This window comes from Arachis hypogaea, chromosome 18 (genome assembly GCF_003086295.3).
Source record: "Arachis hypogaea cultivar Tifrunner chromosome 18, arahy.Tifrunner.gnm2.J5K5, whole genome shotgun sequence".
NCBI lineage: Eukaryota > Viridiplantae > Streptophyta > Magnoliopsida > Fabales > Fabaceae > Arachis > Arachis hypogaea.
Genome location: NC_092053.1, coordinates 21,674,351 through 21,695,402, shown reverse-complemented (window position 1 = coordinate 21,695,402; position 21,052 = coordinate 21,674,351). Strand labels below are relative to the sequence as shown.

The 21,052-nt window shown below is 35.6% G+C and overlaps 2 protein-coding genes across 2 annotated transcripts; one reads left to right on the top strand and one right to left on the bottom strand.

The window, feature by feature from the left end:
• The first annotated feature begins 9,405 nt into the window (after positions 1-9,405).
• LOC114925774 (uncharacterized) lies at positions 9,406-10,549 on the top strand. The gene is made up of 2 exons (XM_029294894.1): positions 9,406-9,495; positions 9,578-10,549. The coding sequence occupies exons 1-2, from the start codon at positions 9,406-9,408 to the stop codon at positions 10,547-10,549; spliced, it is 1,062 nt and encodes a 353-aa protein (XP_029150727.1).
• Positions 10,550-12,165: 1,616 nt separating this feature from the next.
• On the bottom strand, positions 12,166-13,291 carry LOC140181293 (protein MAIN-LIKE 1-like). The gene is made up of 3 exons (XM_072224828.1): positions 12,832-13,291; positions 12,367-12,446; positions 12,166-12,273 (listed from the first exon to the last, which is right to left on the bottom strand). Exons 1-3 carry the CDS (start codon positions 13,289-13,291, stop codon positions 12,166-12,168), a joined length of 648 nt encoding a protein of 215 aa, XP_072080929.1.
• Between the last annotated feature and the right edge of the window lie 7,761 nt (positions 13,292-21,052).

Genomic DNA, 21,052 nt, shown 5'->3' with positions numbered 1-21,052 from the left:
TAGTTGACTGCTTCTTTTGGATGAATTCTTTGAAATGGTTTTGATTTACTTTTCTTTAATGCAATCCACACACATCCCAATCAAAAAAATCTAATTTAGGTAAAATTTTATTTTTCATTAATCTTAACATCCTTTCTTTGGATATATGACCCAATCTTTTATGTCACAAGAAAACAGAATTTTTAATAAGTGCATCGCTTTTACTCCTGGTACTGTGTTCAATATTAAATAGGAATTTAACAAAGCTAACATCAAGATTGAAACGATATAGGTCATCTACTACAACACTAGCACCATAATAGTAAGCAAGTTTATACAATGAAAAAATACTTTGTCCAATCTTAAAGTTAAAACCTACATTGTCCAAATTCAAAATGGACGCTAAATTCCTAGCACATTCAAGAACATAAAGACACTTTTCTATATTCAAACAGCAACCACGGTCCAGGATCAATCTGTACGTCTCAATTCCTTTAATTCATGCCTTCATTCTGTTTCCCATGTATAACTTTTCAGTTTCTCTTATGGGCTGGATCGAAAGAAATCCCTGCATAATATGTGACACATGAGTAGTTGCACCAGAATCTAACCACCAGGTTTTATTCTGCACTTCAACAAGATTTGATTCGAAACTTACTGAAACATAATAAATATCTTTTTCGAATCATTTCTTTCTTTTCGGACAATCTTTCTTTACATGTCCAGTCTTGTTACAAAAAAAAAATATTTCAGCGCCTTCTTCTTTTAGACATTGCTATCATAAATCTTTAGTGAAGCATGGTCCTTCTTATCCTTTTTACCCAGCTTATCATGATTCTAAAAATCAGACCGGACCGGCCGATCGAACCGATCCAATCACGAATCGAAAGTAACGCGGTTTGGTTTAACGACAGAAATCGCCCAAATCAAAATCGTATTTAAACAATTGAACCGGTCAATCGGATTGAATCGGGACCCGACTGGTTTTGAAAAAACATCGTCGTTTGATGCTTTTAGCTTTAGGGATAAAATATTCCTCTTCCTCCCTGGCTCAATCACCCACTCTCCCTCGAGCCTTATTCATCAGAATCTCTCCTCTCTCAACTCTCTACCCTAGGTTACAGTCTCGCCCACCGCTGCAAGGAGAGCCTCAGCGCCGCCGTCTATTGCGCTCATGGGCCACCGTTTCTTCCTCCGTTGTGCCTTGTGCCCCCAGCCCCTTCGCCAATCTCCTTCCTTCAGAAAGCAGAATTGCCTTAACCCTAGCCTCCACCAGCGTTGCAAGGAGTGGGCCACAGCCGCTGCCCGTCGCACTCAGGGGCTTCTCTCTTCATCTTTTCGGTGTTCTCCAAGTCCCCAAATCCTATTCCGTCTCACCAATCATAGGCGCACAGCATTTTCCTCGAAGGCAATGGCTTAATTTTTTAATTTTCGTTCTCTGTTCTTCATTTTTTTGAGGGGATTCTGCTAGTGCTAGCGTGTTACTTAGATTGAAATTTGCCTCATTGAATGATTAGTTATGCGCATGTGTTGTATTGTTCTCTGCTTTGGATTGAATTATTGATTTGAATGATTAGTTGATTTTAGTTTCCTGGTGAATGTTTGTTAAAATTGTGTTAAAAATTTTGTTAATGGCTTCATTTTTTTAAAAATTTTTGTTCCCTATTCATTTTTTTTTCAAAACATTTTTTTGAATTGTAAAGGAGAATAACTCTTTTGTTTTAAAGAATCAAGATTATCAAGAACAAGATTGAAAGAAGTGTAATCAGTTGTATTAGTTGGCTTTGTATAATCTTTAGCTTATTTTGTGTTTTCATGTTAGATTCCTAAATTAAGGAGAATATATAAGGCTTTAGCCAACTGCAGTTTAAAGGACTAACTTTCTAATAATAATTTAGGGTTTGTTTCTAAGAGTCATGATTTTATTCCTCTGCACAATACTCATCTCTTCAATTTTCTACTGCATAACTTTCTTCTTTAGTGTTGCTGTTAATATCTTTTTAGAGATTACTAGTACTAATGTACTACTCAGATTGAAATTTGCCTCATGAAATGATTAACTATGCTCATGTGTTGTATTGTTCTCTACTTTGAATTGAATTATTGATTTGAATGATTAGTTGATTTTAGTTCACTTGGTTAATATTGGTTAAAATTGTGCTAAAATTTTTGTTAATTTTTATTAAAATTTTGCTGAAAATTTGTTAAAAGTTTATTAAGAAAGGAGTAAATTATGCTAAAAGTTTATTAAAATTATGATCAACCTTTGTTAAGAAAGAGGTAAATTGATCATGACCAGCCTTTTAGTTCAATAAAGAAATATATGAATTGAATTAGCTCAATTAAATTATTCAGTCTTTTAATTTAATGAGTTTCTATTTAAATTGATGAGCTCAAAGATTTTTAATACATTTTATGATTTAAAACAATCAACTTGGTTATAATAATGCATATGTGGATAATAATTTGATTGATGTTTTTACATGTAATGTTTTAAATTTAGAAGATATTTTAAAGTTTATGTTAGATTATAATTATGTTGTACGATATGTTTATTTATAATTTTTTATTATAAAATAATTTTTCGGTTAAACTAGTTAGACTAATAAACTAGTGAACTAGTGAGTAGAACTGTTCGATGACCGGTGCGATTTTCAGAATCTTGCGATTTATCCTTATTGCTACTAGATCCAGTTTGAAATGTGAAATGGAGAGAGTGATCTTTTAGTTTTTTTAATCTCCCTTCCCCTTAAATCAACATGGTCTTAATTTCTTGAAAATTCCACTTTTCTTTAAGAGTGCTATAATTCACTTGAAATTGGCCAAATTTTGGAAGAAGTGAGTTCATGATAAACTGAACCAGAAAAGACTCACTTACATTCATACCCGTGGATTTCAACTTTGCTGCCAGATTAGACATTCACATGATCATGAATGTGTTATGACCATTCAAATTTCTTAGTTGTCAGTTCTGTCATAAGGTTGCTCACAATGGACTTGCCAGTTATGTCTGATTGAGAATCTTCTTGATTTTAAACATGAAATCCTTAGCATTGTCTGTCTTAGGCATGGATGGCTTAATATTTTCAGCCATTGTCATTCTCATCAAGTTCAAACATAGTCTATATGACCGTTTCCAAGCCTCATAAAGAGACTTGTGCTCTTCAAAATTAGTCTCAGTAATTTGACTAATTTCAGTAGGCTTTTGATCCATAATTAATATTAGGTCTAAGTCTATAACACTAAATTGGAATTGAATTTGCTCAGACCAATCAGTATAGTTAAGTCCATTAAACTTGACAATTCCATTGTCTGAACCAAACAAATTCATGGAAGCTGCAAATATAATACAAACTCATGCATTAACGCTTTGAATAATAAAATAATATATTATTTAGATTCAGATAAAATATTTACAGTATATCAATATTTTTTTTAAGTGATACATTAACATACAATAACACAATAATACTAATTAAATTAAATTAATTTAATTTAGTTTGCTTATTAGATATGCACTAATTAAAAATATTTAATATCTTTGAATATTTAAATATTTTTAATACTGTACATATATATAAACCAAAAGTCTTGCCAATTTAATATAAGAACAATTAATCCACCTTTGAGTGTGATCTTTAAATGTCTTATGACAACAAACACAAAATATATTTTTACATTATCAGATATAAGTGGTTAACAAATCTATCCTAAATTCACTAAAAGAATTTCACTGTTAGAATATTCTATCAAAATATTCAAATAACATTTATTTGGTTTACGCAAACTTGAACAAATTAAATTTATGAATAATCATAAATTCCATAACCGCTCTGATATCATATGTTAGTTTTAGTTTCTATAACCTATACAGAAATTATTTCTAACAATAATAGAAGATCTTAAAATTTATGATTATTACATCATAATAGTATAATTCAAACATATCCGGATCCATGTTAGACTGTTCTTAAGTTATGCTTGTTCTTTAATGCTGGAGTTTGGTTTTAATTCAGAAACTTGTAGATTATGGATGCACTACACTTTCATTACTCTTATGAATTTTGTGTTATGGGCAATTGGGCATAGAACGCTCTAATTAACTATTTAACTGAGCTAATGGGTAGTCTTCCAATGTTTGTGGATGTTTTTCCCTTTTTTCTTTCTTTTCTTTCATTTTTTTGTTGATGGCACAGAAAAAACTAAAATCTGTTATTTTTTATAGAGGTTTTCTTTTCTTGTCACGTCTCTCTTTTTGAAAATCGTAATTTCTATATTTTTATTTTGAAGAGAGAGGGGAGGGATATCCTTTATTTTTATTATTTTAAAACTCCTACCAATTTTATTTCTTTCGTTGAGTAATAACCATCATATTTTACTCACTATAATTAGAATTAGTTTTATTAATTACATGGAACACATTATTATTTTAATAAAATAACTTATATCTCGTCATGTGGTAGGAGAATAAAACGAAAATAGAAGTTGCATATTTTAGGGAAGAAGAAGAGTAACACCACGATATATTCTGGTTCGGCCACGAAGTGCAATGTGACCTACGTCTAGTCTCCACCACAATAATGGTAGAATTTTTACTATAATCAAGATATATTACAATCACTAATTCCAAGAGGCTCACTATTGTAAACCATATAACCTATCCCAAATTTAGTAGATCACTTAGGTGCTAACCCAATTTAGTTAAGGGGAACCAAGTGCACTCTAACCCAGTGCACTTTTGAAATCAAAACTCTCAATCAAAGGTTAAATGTCTTTTGTATGTACTACTCTTTTTGCCTTTTTTATCTCTCAAAGTAAGCTTGAATCTAGACAAAAGAGAAGTAAGAACACACTCAAAAAAAAAATAAAAAATAAAAGCTACTTTTTATGATCTTCAATATGCACAAAAATAATTTCCATCTTCCTTGATGAAATATTCTTTTACAGAGCTTGATGACTGACGAATGGATTTTTGACGGTTTAGAATTTCACAAATGAAATCTCGTTGCAAGTATAGTTTCTAAACCAATCACTAATCCTTTCATACAAAAAGTTGTTTGTCACTAGTACAAACCCCTAAAATTTATAAACCGAAGTATTGGACCTCGGGTCGTTCTCCCTAAGAATTACAATGAAGTGTCTTGTTATTGGTTATGAGTTATTTTGGGGTTTTGGATAAGGAGCATGAAAAGTAAATGGCAATGAAAATAAACTAAAAACTAAAAAAAGGCTCTTGGAAAGGTGTGAGAACTAGAAGTCCTATCCTAGTTATCCTTCTCAATTGTGATGAGAATTGTTCATTGCTACCACTTAATTAACCCTTAATAATTAAAGGAAAGTCAAGTGGATGAATTGACTTGAGCCACAAGTCCTAGCCAACTCCCAAGGAAAGACTAGCTTTAGTGCACTCCAAACCAATTAGCAATCTCTCCAATTATCAATCAACAAAGGAATTAGACAACTCAAGCGTCACTAATTACTCTACATAGCCAAGAGAAACAAAATCTATACTAAAATCCAACCAAGCATTTCATCAAACACTTAGAAGGCATAAAAGAAAAGCAAAGTAATTTGATAACAAAAATAGAATCTAACAACAATTATGGCAATGAATTAACAACAACAATCAAAAAGGAACACAATTATTATGAATTACCTCTAATTGAATTGAAAGAAAATAGAAGGAACAATACTAGATCTACAACAAAATATAAGAACAACATAAAGGAAATTACAACAAAGGAATAGAAGGAGATTGAATGTAGCAACTAAGAATTGAGAGATAGAAGTGGAAGAAAGCAAAGATTAAAACCTAGATCTAAGAACTAAACCTAATCCTAATCCTAATTCTAGAGAGAAGTGAGAGCTTCTCTCTCTAAAACTCTAAGCTAAAGTGATTAGTTAGTTAAAAGGTGATTCTTATCACAATGCTGATGCCTTCCCCTTAATCCTTCATCCTTTTATTCCTTTCCCTTAGCAATTTGGCGCCAAAAATGGGTTCAGAAACCCTCTCAAATCGCCAGGCACGTGTTGCATTAATGAGGTCATGTGCCATCATCGGCGCGTGCGCGCATGGTACGCGTGCGCGTCCCTGGTCGATTCTGCAATGTGCGCGTGAGCGCCTTGTGCGCGTGCGCGTGCATGGCTGACTTTGCTTCTTTGACTTTTTATGCTTCTCTCCACTTGTATGCTTCCTTCCTTACTTCCTTTGATCCATGCCTAACCTACTTCAATCCTGGAATCACTAGCAAACACCTCAAGGCATCTTATGGAATCAAAGAAGAACTAGAATTCATCAAAATAAGGCTTAGAAAGCATGTTTTTACACTTAAGCACGAATATGGGAGAGATAACAAAATCATGCTAATTCCTAGGCTAAATGTGACAAAAGGTTATCAAAATACTCTGAATTCAATGCAAAACAAACCGTCAAATTGGGGTTTGTCAATGACTTTCCTTAATGTTGGAATTATCGCTAATATAATCAAGCAAGTCGTTGTACCTTTAATGCTTTTAGCTGTTGGCATTGAATAAGAATCTATTCTAGGGGTTTACATGGGCCGGGCCACATCGGGTTTGTTGTAACCTAAATCTGAATCGAAATATATACTGGGCCTATTTTTTAGACCCTAACCTGGCCCTAAATCCTATGAAACCTACACACCTTCGGACAGAGTAAAAACTGAGTAAAAATCGAGTGAAAACCAGGCTTTAGCATGTGAAAATCTCAAAATCTCCAACCATTATTTCACAATTCACATAGTAAAATTCACTTAAAAAATTATAACAAGAATCAACCATTCTCTAAAATTAAAGCATAACCACAATCAATACTAATATTGTCTAATAACACTAAATAGTTAAGTCACATACAAATAACAAAATATTATGCAAGAGCAGCAAAATTTTCAGCTTCAATTTCTATTGTTACATTCTATTCGGTGATTGGTGGAGAAACACAATTATCTCTTCCTCCCATTGTTCGTATCCTAAACAAACAACATCAAGAACAAATTCAGCATTCAGCAATAATCAGCAACACATCAAAAGTTCAACAATAATTAGAATAAAACACTTAAACAGGAAGAACAAAGTTGCACCTAATCAGAAGTTTCAATAATCAAGAGTCGGAACAATAATCAAAATTCAGATCAGAACAATAAACATCTAATCAAAACAATAGTCAAATACTGAAAAAGGAAGAACAAAACAATAATCAAAATTCATAATTAGAAATTCCAATAATCAAATCCCTAATCGGACATTTTAATAATCAAAATTCCTAATAAGAAATTTCAATAATCAAATCCTTAATCATAAATTCCAATAATCAAAATCTCTAATAAGAAATTTCAATAATCAAAACCCTAATCATAAATTCCAACAATCAAAATCTCCAATCAGAAATTTTAATAATCAAATTCCTAATCAGAAATTCCAATAATTAAATCTTTAATCAGAAATTCAAAACATTAATTATTTACCTGAGCTTGAACAGGAGCCAGAGAAGAGAAGAAGAAGAAGACCAGCGGTAGAAGCAGTCATCGCTCGTCATCGTTCAGGTCTTGATGGTCAAAGAAGCTCCATCGCCGTTTGCAGTCATCGTCGAGAGACGTCGTCACCGGGAGGCGAGAAGCAGTGCACCACCATCGTGACTTCGAGGTTGGGGAGCGGTGATGGGCGTTGTCATGGTGGCTGGTGAGAGATAGAGAAAGGGCTGCGAGGGAAAGAGTGCAATGATTGGTGAAAGGCACAGAGAGGGCTGCGACGGGAAGGCTGGCGGCGGCGTTATGAGGGGAAGGGCTGAGGGGAAGGGCTGAGAGGGGACTGTGGCAGGGTACGTGGAAGAGGGATTGTGAGGCGTCACTGCGTGAGGCTAATGGCTCATGGTCGTGGTTGTATGAAACTATGAATGTGTGCCCTAGTTCATTGTTAATTATGATTCTCACATGGCCGTGTCCGGGTGACCCGAATTATGACCCGGTCCCAATTTCATCCCTCTCTCTGGTTTCATTCTTTTTTTCTGGGTCAGTCCCGGGCCCCTTTGGATCTGGGCTATCATGCCCTAAAATCTTTTGGACCTGGGTCGGGCATTCAGACTGGACCAGACTATGTACACCCTTAATCTATTCCGTGTTTAACTTGATAAAAATGCAGCAGCTATTCAATCTATATATGAACTGATTCTTGCTTATGAAGAATGAATCATGTGTTGTTTTTGGCTTTTTACTTAAATCATAGATTATTTATCGTGATCTTTGATTGCTAATTTATTAATATCTACAATGCTCATAAAAAAATAAATATATTAAAATATTATAAAGGGTAAAGTATATTTTTTGTCCCTAAAGTTTGACAAAAATTTTAAAAATACCCTTAAGTTTTATTTTGTTTCAATTTTGTCCCAAAAATTTTCAATTTGCATCAAATATACCCTTAAACGGCTAAATTTTCAAAAAAAATAAGACCAATCTAACAATAATGCATGAAAATTATGCTTGATTTGCTTGTGTTGAGGGTTGTTCTTATAAAATTGTTGTTGAATTGGTCTTAAATTTTTTGAAAACTTAGCCGTCTGGGGTATATTTGATGCAAATCGAAAACTTTTAGGACAACATTGAAATAAAATAAAACTTAGGGATATTTTTGAAACTTTTGTCAAACTTTAAGAACAAAAATATACTTTACCCTATTATTAATTATGTTTGTTATCCCAAGAAATCAAGTCAATTCTTGATTCAACAAAATGTACTCCAAACTAACACATTCTTCGAAAAACGAAGCACTCAAACAATTTAAAAATTTGGCTTTTGTATACCCTTCTCTTTTAGTCTTTTATATTTTTCAAAATATAAACTTATTTCTAGAGCCAAGAGAAGTAAGAGCATATACACAAGAAAAGGAAATGATGACTGAGTGTTTTAGATCAGATTCAATTTGAATTTTTGCCCTTTTCTTGTATGAATCTTTTATAAAATTTGATATCTTTTCATCAAATTGGAGAAGTGTGTTTTTCGTTGACTAGCCGTCGCACTCTTCAAAGCTCTCAATCTGATTTCCAATGAAAGCTTTCAATTTGAATTCCCAATCTTTTATTCTTGGAATGCATTAATAGCTGCCTTGATTTGCAACATCCTTCCTAATTTGATTTGGTCATCTTTGATTGATTTCTACGATGCTAATCATAAAGGTTAGTTATAATGAAAAATAATCAAATATGTTTATCATCATAAGGTACATCTTAAATCTTGACTCAACAATAATTAAATTACCCAACCAATAAAATATATCGGTAACAAAATTTACGTATTTTGGATAAAAAATTCTTGTTATAAGTAAAAATTTCTATGCTATATTAATAAAATTTTTGCTATGTACAAAAAATTTTATATTAATAAATTTTAGGGTAAAAAACAAAAATAAGCCATGGAGAGAAAGGAATTACGTGAATCAGCCAAAACGAAATCTGATTCACCAACCAACCAATGCACAAATATATGTAGTTCGAATCAAATCGTTTCAAACTTGGATTGAATGTAATTCGAATTGTGCTACTTCGAATTACATGCAAAGCTGAAACATACATAACGGCATCAAGGCCGCGCTGGAGGCTCCCGACGGAGGCTGGCTACCTCCATCTGCATTCCGGGCATTCTGCATTCGACATGTAGCAGCAAATTTTGCCCTAACCTTCAAGGGCAAAGACGCAAGGAGGCTTCTTGTCAATGCGGCGTACGCTAAGACCGAAGTAGAGTTCGATTACTGGTTTGATATTTTGCGGTCTGAAGACCCGGCAATGTGTGACTGGGCGAACCGAATTGAGTATTCCTTGTGGACACAGCATTGTGATGAGGGGTGGAGATTCGGGCACATGACAATGAATATCTCTGAGTGTGTGAACTCAATCCTCAAGGGTGTCAGAAACCTCCCTGCGTGCTCGCTGGTGAAGGCAACATACAGAAGGTTGGCCGAACTATTTGTTCGCAAGGGGAGGGAGGCTGAGGCCCAGCTGGGTACCGGACAACAATTCAGTCAGCACTTGGTGAAGTGTATCGAGGCCAACTTGAAGATAGCAAGGTGCTTCATGGTGACTTTGTACGACAGGGATAACTCGGAGTTTACCGTCGCAGAGACAACTCCGACTGGTTCGTTCTCACTGGGTAGCTACAGAGTCTCGCTTGCATCTCAGACTTGTGACTACGGATACTTCCAGGCACTTTATTTCCCGTGTCCGCACGCACTGGCATGCTGTGCCTACTCACGGATTACATGGCAGCCTTACATCCACCAGGTGTATCGTCTTAGCTCGGTGTTCAGTGTGTGTCGGATGGGATTCACACCTCCCATTCCGGAGGGCTTTTGGCCACCATATGACGGGGCGACAGTGATCCCAGACCCTAACAAGAGGCATGCGAGAGAGGGTCGTCCGAGGTCCACTAGGATACGAACCAATATAGACGAGGCAGATCCGAACCGGCCAAAGAGATGTGGCCTCTGTCGGCAGCCTGGATACACACGTCGGAGTTGCCCACAGGTCGGAGGACAAGAGCTTACAGGGGGACATGAGTAGCTGTATTGTTAGCTTTGGTACTTTGTTTGTTTCACTTTGGCATTTAGATTCCACTATTATAGGTTTCCTTACTTGTAGTTGATAAGTGATAGAATTTGTTAATGTTAATGCGATGAACTCTACATGGGATCTTAATTAATGAATATGTTCCGTTTCCGTAGTTTTGTACGAAATTTCTGTTTAATGCACAAGGCAATAAATAAATCTACAAATTAAATTAATACATGATGCGGAAAAGATGCTAGTAACTGAAAGAAACACTGAACAACCATTTTCAAAGTACAATATCATGATTTGGAACATCATACTGAAACATAAATAACCAAAATACATGTTGGAACGTCAAAGTACATCAAAGACATTAATAAACTTTGCTAGGATACAACAATGAACATAAACAAACAACATACAGGATATATGAATCATCTAAACAGATGCGAGCCGGTGAAGCAACGATGGGGTACCCGTGTCCTGTGGCCTCTCCGGATAAGCAGATCCTCGTCCTCGATCTCATCCTCCTCCTCATCCGGGGCAGGCTGTGCAGGTGGCCTAGGCTGGACGGGTGCCCCAGACAGCCCGGCAACTGAATGCGACGCAGTAGTATAGGCGGAAGTAGGAGTACCACCCAATGCAAAATGGTCAGCAGCAGGCGTCATAGGAGGCTCGTTCAGGTCGACATCTAAAGGTGCCTGCGTGCCGGAGCTCTGACCACGCCTACCTGCCGCATCATCCTTCTGCATGATGGCAGTAATCTCGTCTAGAAAGTGTGACCCGCCGAAGTCCGCATCAAGCCCATCACATTTCAGGAAGTCTGAAAACATCGTCCCCGGACTAACACATGGTGTACTCTCCTGAAGTGTCTGGTCATCGGCTGGGACACCAACGAAGTAATCTCCTAGCGGCCCAGACCCAAGTCCACCGTCACCATGGTCAGCACCGTCACCCATACCGGACCCGTACCACTCGCCTCCATGCCCGCCAACATGGGGACTAACACCACCAATTGCAGCATGCCCTGCAGCGACCCCCACGGGCCCGTGCTGATCGTCGTCGTCGTCGTCACCATGATCACCATGATCGTCCGCCGCAGCACGCCCTCTCCGTCTGCCTCCGTGCCCTCGTCGTCTTCCTCTACGTCGACCGTCCCCGTCAGCCTCGTCCATAGCCTGGTCCAGCCACCTCCACTCACGCTGGCTCCGTTGTGTCCCCACACGAGCTCTCCTCTCGACCCGACGCCTATCCGGCACATCGTCAACACGATCCATGTCAGGAACTCGCCCAGCACCCCTCTGTGACGCCTCCACAGGAATAGGAACGGCTCTCGGATCCCCCAAAAACATCTCTGGTGACAAGAACCTCTTTCCATGCTGACTCCACCACTCCAGGAAGTCATGTGAGGGTCCAGGGTCTGCAACAACATCGAACCGGAGAACGTAGTCCGCACGGATCTCCCAATGTAGATGCCAGAACTGAAGAGCTGACGGGAACCAACGATCACCGCCTCTCCTGTCCTTCGACATCAGAAAGTCGATGTTCAGGGCGGGCTGCGGACGGGGCTGGACTCCGCCTAACTGCGGTAAAACCATATCTATCTGATGCCACTCTATCACGGCAAACTATATCAGTGACGTCACAGACCGCCACATCGCCGTATGCCGAGGCTCCAACACCTCCGGATGCACAACCTGTAGTACCTCGGGGGAGCTATAGGGCAACCAGATAAACTGCAGAAAGATTCCAACATTGTCAGGCCAATTCATGATCCAAAGTCATAAAGTTTAATTAATTAAATAAACATAGCCGGTTAGTATACTCACATCCCTGGCCTGTAACATGTCTATTCTCAGTCTCCAGTTCTGCACTCTAAGTCCCTTCTCGCCACTGGAAGGGTTGTAACCTGACCACTTGCATCTCACATCGGTGTTATAGCTAATTAAAAGTGTGACAGATTTGTATAACATAAGAAGCGAACATGGAATCAACTATTTTAAATTGAAATAGAAAGGTCTGAGTAGGGTACCTCGAGGCCAACGGCCAGCTGTACGTATCATACCCAGCAGGCCTAAACCTAGGAAAGCGCCAGAAGATCCAGGACTGAAGTAACTGAAGTGGGCCCGCTAACTTTACCACATGTCTGTTTGCCACTCGGCACATGCACCGGTACAACCATGCTAGTGCTGCAGACCCCCAGCTGTATGTACCCATCTCCTCAAGCCTAGCTACGTAGGGAAGCCATCTGATGTGAATGCGGTTGCCGGACTTGTCGGCAAACAGCTGAGTACCCAACAACATCATGATATATGCACGAGCAAAGCGCCGCACAGTCTCCTCATCGGCTCCCGCGGGGCACTCCCCAAAAGTCTCCTGGAACCAAGTGCAGTTTACAGCAAACTTCTGAACTTGGCTCGGAGGAGGAATCACTCCAAGCAACTCCTGGAACCACACCCAGGCAGGACGGCCACCCTCGATGTATATCTGGAAATCTGTAAGGCAACCACTGACATAGCGCCCGTCCACTGGAAACCCCAACTGGTACGCCACATCCTGAAGTGTGATCGTGCACTCTCCAAACGGCATGTGGAAGGTGTGCGTCTCCGGACACCACCGCTCAACGAATGCACTAACAAGGGGCTCATCTAATCGGAACCATCTATCGTTCAGCCTCGCAAGATAGTATAATCCGGCCATCTGCAGGTACGAAACGTATCTCTCATCGAGGGGCATGCCCTGCTGCCGCCGCATGCTCGAGATGCAACGCTGGGGCTGCCAAAACAAGGACCGCATACAAAATCAATATAATAAACCACATACAAAAGCAATATAATAAACCACTACCAAAACCGCATGCGAATCCACTTACATAAACCGCATACAATACCGCTAACATAAACCGCATATAAAACCACTAAATAAACCACATGCAAGATCAGCAACATAAACCGCTAACATAAACCATCAACAAAACTTGTCTACAAAATCACTAAAATCAACCGCACACAATACCACTAACAAAAACCACTCACACAAACCGCCAACGTAAACCGCTAACATAAACCACATCGAAAGCCACTAACAATACAACATGCAAAACCACTAAACAAAAACCACTACCAATAACACATGCAAAGCCAGTAACGGAAACCGCTAAATTAAACCGCCTACCAAACCGCAAACAAAATCACTTCAATAAACCACATGCAATACCACCAACAAAAACCACTTTAATTTCCAAAATACGATTTTTTTTGGCATTTGGGCAAGTTCGCTTTACCCCGGACGAACTCTGTAAATTTTTTAAAACATGCATTTTTAATCTATATCATCGTCTAGAAAATAGTATATAGATCTACAAATAGTATATAGGAGTACACAAAATTAGACAGACAATAAGCATGACTTCTTCAAGGATTTTTTTTAATTATAAATTAAAAAAATAAGCCATATTTAATAATGGCAACCATACTTAACAATGATTTTTTAATTATAAATTAAAAAAATAACTATTTTCCAAAAATAATCCACTTCAAATATATCATATTGGAAAGTTAACAATGATAACCATTATCATCATCTCGAGTACATAAGAGTATACAAGAGTACACAGGAATAAGTCGTATTTTATTTTTGGGAAATAGTTATTTTTTTAATTTATAATAAAAAAATCCTTGTTAAATATGGCTTATTCCGGTGTACTTGTATATTTTTAAAGACGATAAAAATGGTTGACATTGTTAAATATGACTTATTTTTTTAATTTATAATTAAAAAATCCTTGAAGAAGCCATGCTTGTTGTTCGTGTATTTTTGTGTACTCCTATATACTGTTTGTAGATCTATATACTATTTTCTAGACGATGATATGGATTAAAAACGTGCATTTAAAAAAATTTGAGTGGAGTTCGCCCGGAGTAAGGCGAATTTGCCAATTTTTATAGAGTTCGCCGGACAAATGCCAAAAATAAAAAAAATCGTATTTAGAGAATTAAAGTCCAAAAATCATGTTTGGAAAAATAATAATTTTTTTATTTTATTATAGAAAAAAGTCCGTTTTCTATGCTCTTTAACAAAAAATTCTATGCTAAAAAAGTACGAAAAAGAAGAAGCAGTAACACATGTGCACATATTTTTTGTTAGACTTGTATCAACTTGATTATATTTGGTTATAAAAACTTTTGTACGTATAACATCACTCGTTAAAAAAAAAAATCATGTGGACTTTCACTATAAGAAAAATGCTGAATATCGTCAATTTAAGCATCGGACATTAGCGACATATTTATCGACGAATTTGGCAATAAATTTGTTGGATAAAAAAATTACCGTCGAATTTGGTTTTCTGACGGTAATTTTGTCGGTAATAATTGGAGGAAAAAATTGGTGCGATCATTACCGTCGGATTTATTGGCATATTTTAATCTGAATTAGTACAACGCTGCGTTTTGGTCATTCGCAAAGCGTTACCGTCGGATTTATCTGCTGATAAATACGACGATAATCTTGTCCTAAATTCGAATCGCGAACCCTCTCTCTCTATGTCTCTCCACAAACCACCTTTGACACCCCTCCACCAGCATTGACCACCACCAACAGCGTTCAAAGATTGTGTGGACTCTTTGCGTGGCGTTGGTCGCTCTATCGCTACCGTTTTCATCGCTCCTGCCTCTGCTGCCATTGCTGCCCCCTATATCGCCGGTCCTGCCTCCTTCCTCCCTCTAGGTATGTTGTCCTCCTCCTTTTTTCTGTTATTTTTTTCAATTTATTTAAAAAAATTCTAATACAACCCTGCTGGTTGGTCACCTTTGCCGCCATTTCGTTGTTTGTGCTACCACTACGGCAGAAAAGTTCTTTGTGTCGTCACTGTCTCCAAGTAACTCACTAATTAGTTTTGGGTAATTAAATCCTAAACCCTAATTTATCTAATTTTAATTTGTTATGTATTAAAAATTTTGCAATTAGGTGTTTGTATTAGAGATTTAACTATTTTTCAGATTTAGTTCGTATGTTAGTTTAGATTTAGGATTTTTTAATTCTATTTTAATGATTCTGTGTTTGAAATATGCATTATTCTTATTAGTTGATTGTTATTTGAATTTATAAGTGTAAGATCTCCAACTGCATTATTTTGATTTCTGTTCTCTAGTGTTGTTTGAGTTCATTATTTTCTGAATTAATTATTGATTTATTGTTATTGTTGTTAATTTTTTAGGTTTATTATTATATGAGTTATTTATTTTTTGAGTTAATTAGTTGATTGTTATTATTTGTCAGAATTAATTTTAACTTATTTAATTTTTGAGTTAATTATTAACTTATTAGTTATTGTTGTTAATTTTTTAAGTTTATTATTATCTAAGTTAATTGTTTAATTTTCTGAGTTAATTACTTGATTGTTGTTAATCGTCCTAGTTAATATTAACTTGTTTATTTTTTGAGTTAATTATTGACTTATTATTTATTGTTGTTAATTTTCTAAATTTATTATTATCTGAGTTTATTATTTTTTGAATTAATTAGTGTTGTATTTTTTATTTATTAGTTTAGAAATTATTGAATTTAAATATTTAAAATTATATATTACTTTTTAAACAAATTTTTTTAAAAAAAAATTTGAAATATAAATTTAACATTAAATGTACTATCGGTAAAATTCGTCAATAGTTATTAATTTAATTATTAATTAATAATATATTACCGTCAACTTTACTAAAATAAATTTGACGATAAAAATTATTAATAAAATTTTTTTATAATAATTAATGATAGACAAAAAAATTCATGAATAAATAATTACCGACAAAATTTATATGGTTAATTTATTTCAATAATAAATATATTACCGATGAATTTTTTTAATAAATCCATCGTTCGACGAAATTTTTGTAGTATTTACTCAATTTCACTTCAATAATTGATCCTAACTTAGAAGTTATAATCTAGTCTAATATAATGATGGAAACTTATCTTTTGTAATTCCATCATCATCAAGACTAAGATTATTTATAATTGGAATATAAAATGCTCATAAATAGATACAAATTTACGCAGACATGTTCAGTGCTATAGTGTCAGGGCTCTTTGGCCTGGAATGAGTACTTGAGAGTCTTCTGACTGTTGTATTCATGACACAACATATATGCAAGGACAAACACAACAGAAAGTTAAAGAAAACGAATTATCTCACTGACAACACAGACAATTCACAAAATTCACTCTCCAAGAATAATAGATATGCAATCATGAAGCCAACTCACCACATCATGATTTTTTTTTCTTTGGTTCTTTTGGTAGAAGGAAAAAATATGTTAAGTAGCTTATACAGAATTATATGGGTATTTATTGAGTTTTTATTTAAAATTTAAATCGTATAATTATTATATGGCAACTTATATGTTCATTATCAAACCAAAAAAAGTAGTCATTCTCATATATTGATAAAAAAGAAAAAAAAGTGTATCTTACCAATTATTGATATAACATTATGATTGATGAATCATATATACATGGATTATGAAACCTCTAACTCTAATTTAGATGAATGGTAAGAGACTAAGAGGAAAAGAACAAGCATTAAATCCAGAGCTGAGTCATTATGCATAAGCATGCAAGGTTGCTTATTGTTAAATCAAATCAAAGAAAAAGAGTAGAGGGATCCATTGCTTAGCTTGCTTACTTTGCATCGTCGTGTTCTTACTTGTTTCAATTGAGCTGAATTGATTAATGATGGGGTGTGGTTCCCTCCATTATTGCTTTATTATTTATTCACTTCATTCACATGTAAAAAAATATTGCTTCAATACTTTATAATTATATACTTATACTTACTTTATCGTTCTATATAATTAAGTTGACATAAATTTGTTGATCATGTAACATGATTCTTTTGATAAAACCCTAATATAATTGATTGTGTACTAAAAATATAAACCTTTTTTTTGTATATAATTATTTTTATAATAGCCTACAAACATGGTCAGAAAAGAGTTAAGTTCCTCCTAAAGGTATTGGGCTAAAAGGATGGAACCCAAAAGAACACCTTGAGGAGTTGAATTTCTCTTCAGTGGGAACTATATTGGTGGAAGTAGATTGGTTGGATTTGGAGTGTAAAGGTGTCATCTAATTGAAAGAAAACCAAACTAGATGTCCCTTCACTAATGTCACATGTCAGGAGTTTTAGTTTAACGTGTGGGAATCAACTTCCTACCCTTTTCAGTTGACAAGACTTGAGGTGATCCCAAATACCTAAAGATATTTTGGAAAGAGCAGTAAACCAAATGTCAGACTAAAATCATTGGCCAAGGGGTGTCCTCTTCATCATGGTTTTACACTATAAAAAGGACCTCAAGCCACCTCTGTAAATCATCTTTTACTTCACTTTTCATCCTTCATCCTTCATCTTCATCTTTTACTTCACTTTTCACCTTCACCTTCAACGAGACTCTCACTTTTCACTTTCACCTTCATCTTCTTCTTCACAGACCTTGAAACCCTTTTTCATCCTTTACTTTCACCTTCACCTTCATCCTCTTCTGAGAGCTTCTCTTCTCTGTAAACCATTCATGTCCACTTTAAACAAAGCTCATTCATCCTCTTGTGACATTAGTGGAGGTCTCAACACTTGTTCTCCACCTCTCTTCCTCACTATTAGTTCTTGTATTGCTTATTTGCTATTAATAGAAGTGTCTTCCTCACAAGTTTACTTACCCCTAATCTCTCATCTTAACTATTATTTTTCACTTAATCTATTTTTCACGAAACCACCCGAATCAACAATACTAATACTTTTTTTTTGAAAAAAAAAAGACTTTAAATCATATTAGATGTCAAAAAAAAGACTTTAAATCATATTATTATTATTATTATTATTATTATTATTATTATTATTATTATTATTATTTATTTATTTTAGGATATTGTTTTACAGATGATCACTATATTGTGGGACAAATTAAATAATATCATTATTAAAGCTTTGATTTGAATCATCACCTACATCACATGCGATATTGTAAATAATTTAATGAGATGGACAATTTTTCTCAAAATATATATATATGTATTCTTATTTTCTTTAATATAAACAAAGGAAGATATACTCTCGTATAGAATAAAAGAATACAAAGATTAAAAAAATTCATATATTTTCCGGGTTTGTTTCTTTTCTAATAAATATTACAATAAGATTCTATGTAGGATGTGAATATATATTGAATATAACTCTTAAACAATATGCACAACATGGAAATTTCTTATGGTGGCCACTAAAGATTAGTTTTTAAACTGCACTATCTAAAATAGCATAGATCGTTATTTGTATATTAAAAATGTTTTTGCCGTTAAGAAATTCGTCTAAGATATAATTCGTTGTAGAAGGTGAGGCATTGTCAATTTGTCATGTCTTTTTTATAAATAAAATATACACTGAGTTCTAAAAAATATTAAATGGAGTAAATATCTGTAAAAGATATTTCAATTTTCAAGTTAGTAATAATTTAAGGAAGAGAATAAAAATAATTTAAGTGAGTATTAAATTTTTATATGTATTCTACTTTTTATCTTGTTAGATTTATTTATAGAGAAATGAACATTTTAAAATATTTTTTTTTGGTTGTCCAAATATTAGTGGACAGGTACATGAGCTATAATACAATTATGTTTGAAGTACTAATGTCTGTTTGACTATTTTTTTTAAACTATTAAAGATTATGACGTGTGAAAGGTTATTTTTTTATTTTATTTGAATATATATATCTATTTGTTAAGCTGTTCTCCGAACTCTAATTAGTAATTACTGCATATAATACGAGACAGATTAAATTGTATTATAGATATGATGATCAAATTATTGGTATAAGGACGAATTATGCATAACAATGTAAATAGTGATTATTTACAAATCATCAAAATACTAACATTTTTTTATTTAATTTTTAAATTATAACTTATAACCGTTGAGTAATAGTAACCGCATCAAAAAAATAAGAGTAGTTAAAATTAAATTTACATTCAAATATATAAATGTAAACAAAAAATTATTTTTTTATGAAAATTACATTTGTGTATTGGCTCAATATTAAAAAGGGAGGTGTTTTACCGCGTTGTGTGTGTCAGTTTCAACACGTCACGGGAGTGGTGACAAGGCGTCAGAGGCGTGGCAGGTGTTGGAAACACGCATGGGGCGTGGTGAGGTGGCTTGCAGTGATGAGTGGTACAACCCTAACAACACGCAATAATCGGATTGCGGTACAATATTAATATACTGCTCACTCTCCTCAATATATTGTTCTCTATCAATGCTTTGACAGAGACCATTTCAAAACTCGATGAACGTCATGGTGCATGGAACCACAAACGAAAACGAATTTTGGCACACAAACTTTACTCTCTCATGAGTATTCTGTATAATCTCACCGTTGCAATACACTACCAAGTTTGCGGTACCCTCCATTACACTAGCAACACACTCAAAGAACAATCTTCCTCACAATGAAAATGGTACCGAGTTTTGCTTTATATAGACGAAGTACTCAGCACATCTTCCGTGTTGCATCACCAACCAATCAGCATTCGACACATGAAACACGCCTCTCCTCTGTGCTGATTCAACACGCTCCCCACATGTTGCAGTTTCATGCAATCAAACTTCGCCATGTGTTATTCATGCCCACCAACGTGCTACATACAATACGTCTCTTCACGTGTTGAAAATACCTTTTGACACCTCACTAATTTGTAAATACCATTGTTTTGAAAACCGAACCGGACTGGCCGGTTCAACCGGATTAACCGGGAATCGGTCATCTGGTCGGTTCGGTTTCACTGTAAAACCGTTCAGCAAAAAACCGGGCTAAGAATCGGCCAAACCGACGGTTAACCGGTGAACCGTCAGAACAGGTTGGATTTTTTCAGGGTTACCGGTTTTTTTTATAATATATATATAAAAAAAAAACCAACCCAACAATACCTAGCCCACCCCATCCCCACCCTTCCCCCTTCTCTCCCTTTCTGTCTCTGAGAAATCCTAAACCTAGCCACCATCACTCTTCCACCGTCGCACTCTTCTCACCCCACCCCACCCTCCCCTCCCCTTTCTCTCCGTCTATGAGAAACCCTAAACCCAGCCACCATCACTATCCCACCGTCGCACTCTTCTCATCGTTCTTCTCCTCGTCGCCGTCAGTTGGTTGTCGTCTCTTCGGATCGTTACTCTTCTTGTCGCCGTCGGCCGGTCATCGTCTCTTCGGCGATCTCTCTCTGTCGCTCTCTTCAAGGTCAACAACACCTATTATCGTCACCTCCCCTCGACGTCGAGTCTGAGCTGTTGGCATCACCGCTGCGAAGGGCTGCTCTGTCGTCGTCGCTGCTCGATTTGTTAGTGTCCGTCTCTCTCTTCGAGTTTTCTCTTTGTCTGAGGGTCAGAGCTCAATGTCCTTTCTCTCTGTCTCTCTCACGGCGATTTGTTATTTGTTTGCTGGATTCAAGATTTTGATTTATTTGTTATCTGTT

Excerpts from the sequence above, each read along its gene's own strand:
- LOC114925774 (XM_029294894.1), top strand. The coding sequence starts at position 9,406 with ATGGAGAGAAAGGAATTACGTGAATCAGCCAAAACGAAATCTGATTCA. Across the intron at positions 9,496-9,577 it reads TATGTAGTTCGAATCAAATC|GCCGCGCTGGAGGCTCCCGA; the intron begins GTTTCAAACTTG and ends AACGGCATCAAG.
- LOC140181293 (XM_072224828.1), bottom strand. The coding sequence starts at position 13,291 with ATGCGGCGGCAGCAGGGCATGCCCCTCGATGAGAGATACGTTTCGTAC. Across the intron at positions 12,447-12,831 it reads ATATATCATGATGTTGTTGG|GTTACAACCCTTCCAGTGGC; the intron begins GTACTCAGCTGT and ends GCAAGTGGTCAG. Across the intron at positions 12,274-12,366 it reads ACATGTTACAGGCCAGGGAT|TTTATCTGGTTGCCCTATAG; the intron begins GTGAGTATACTA and ends ATCTTTCTGCAG.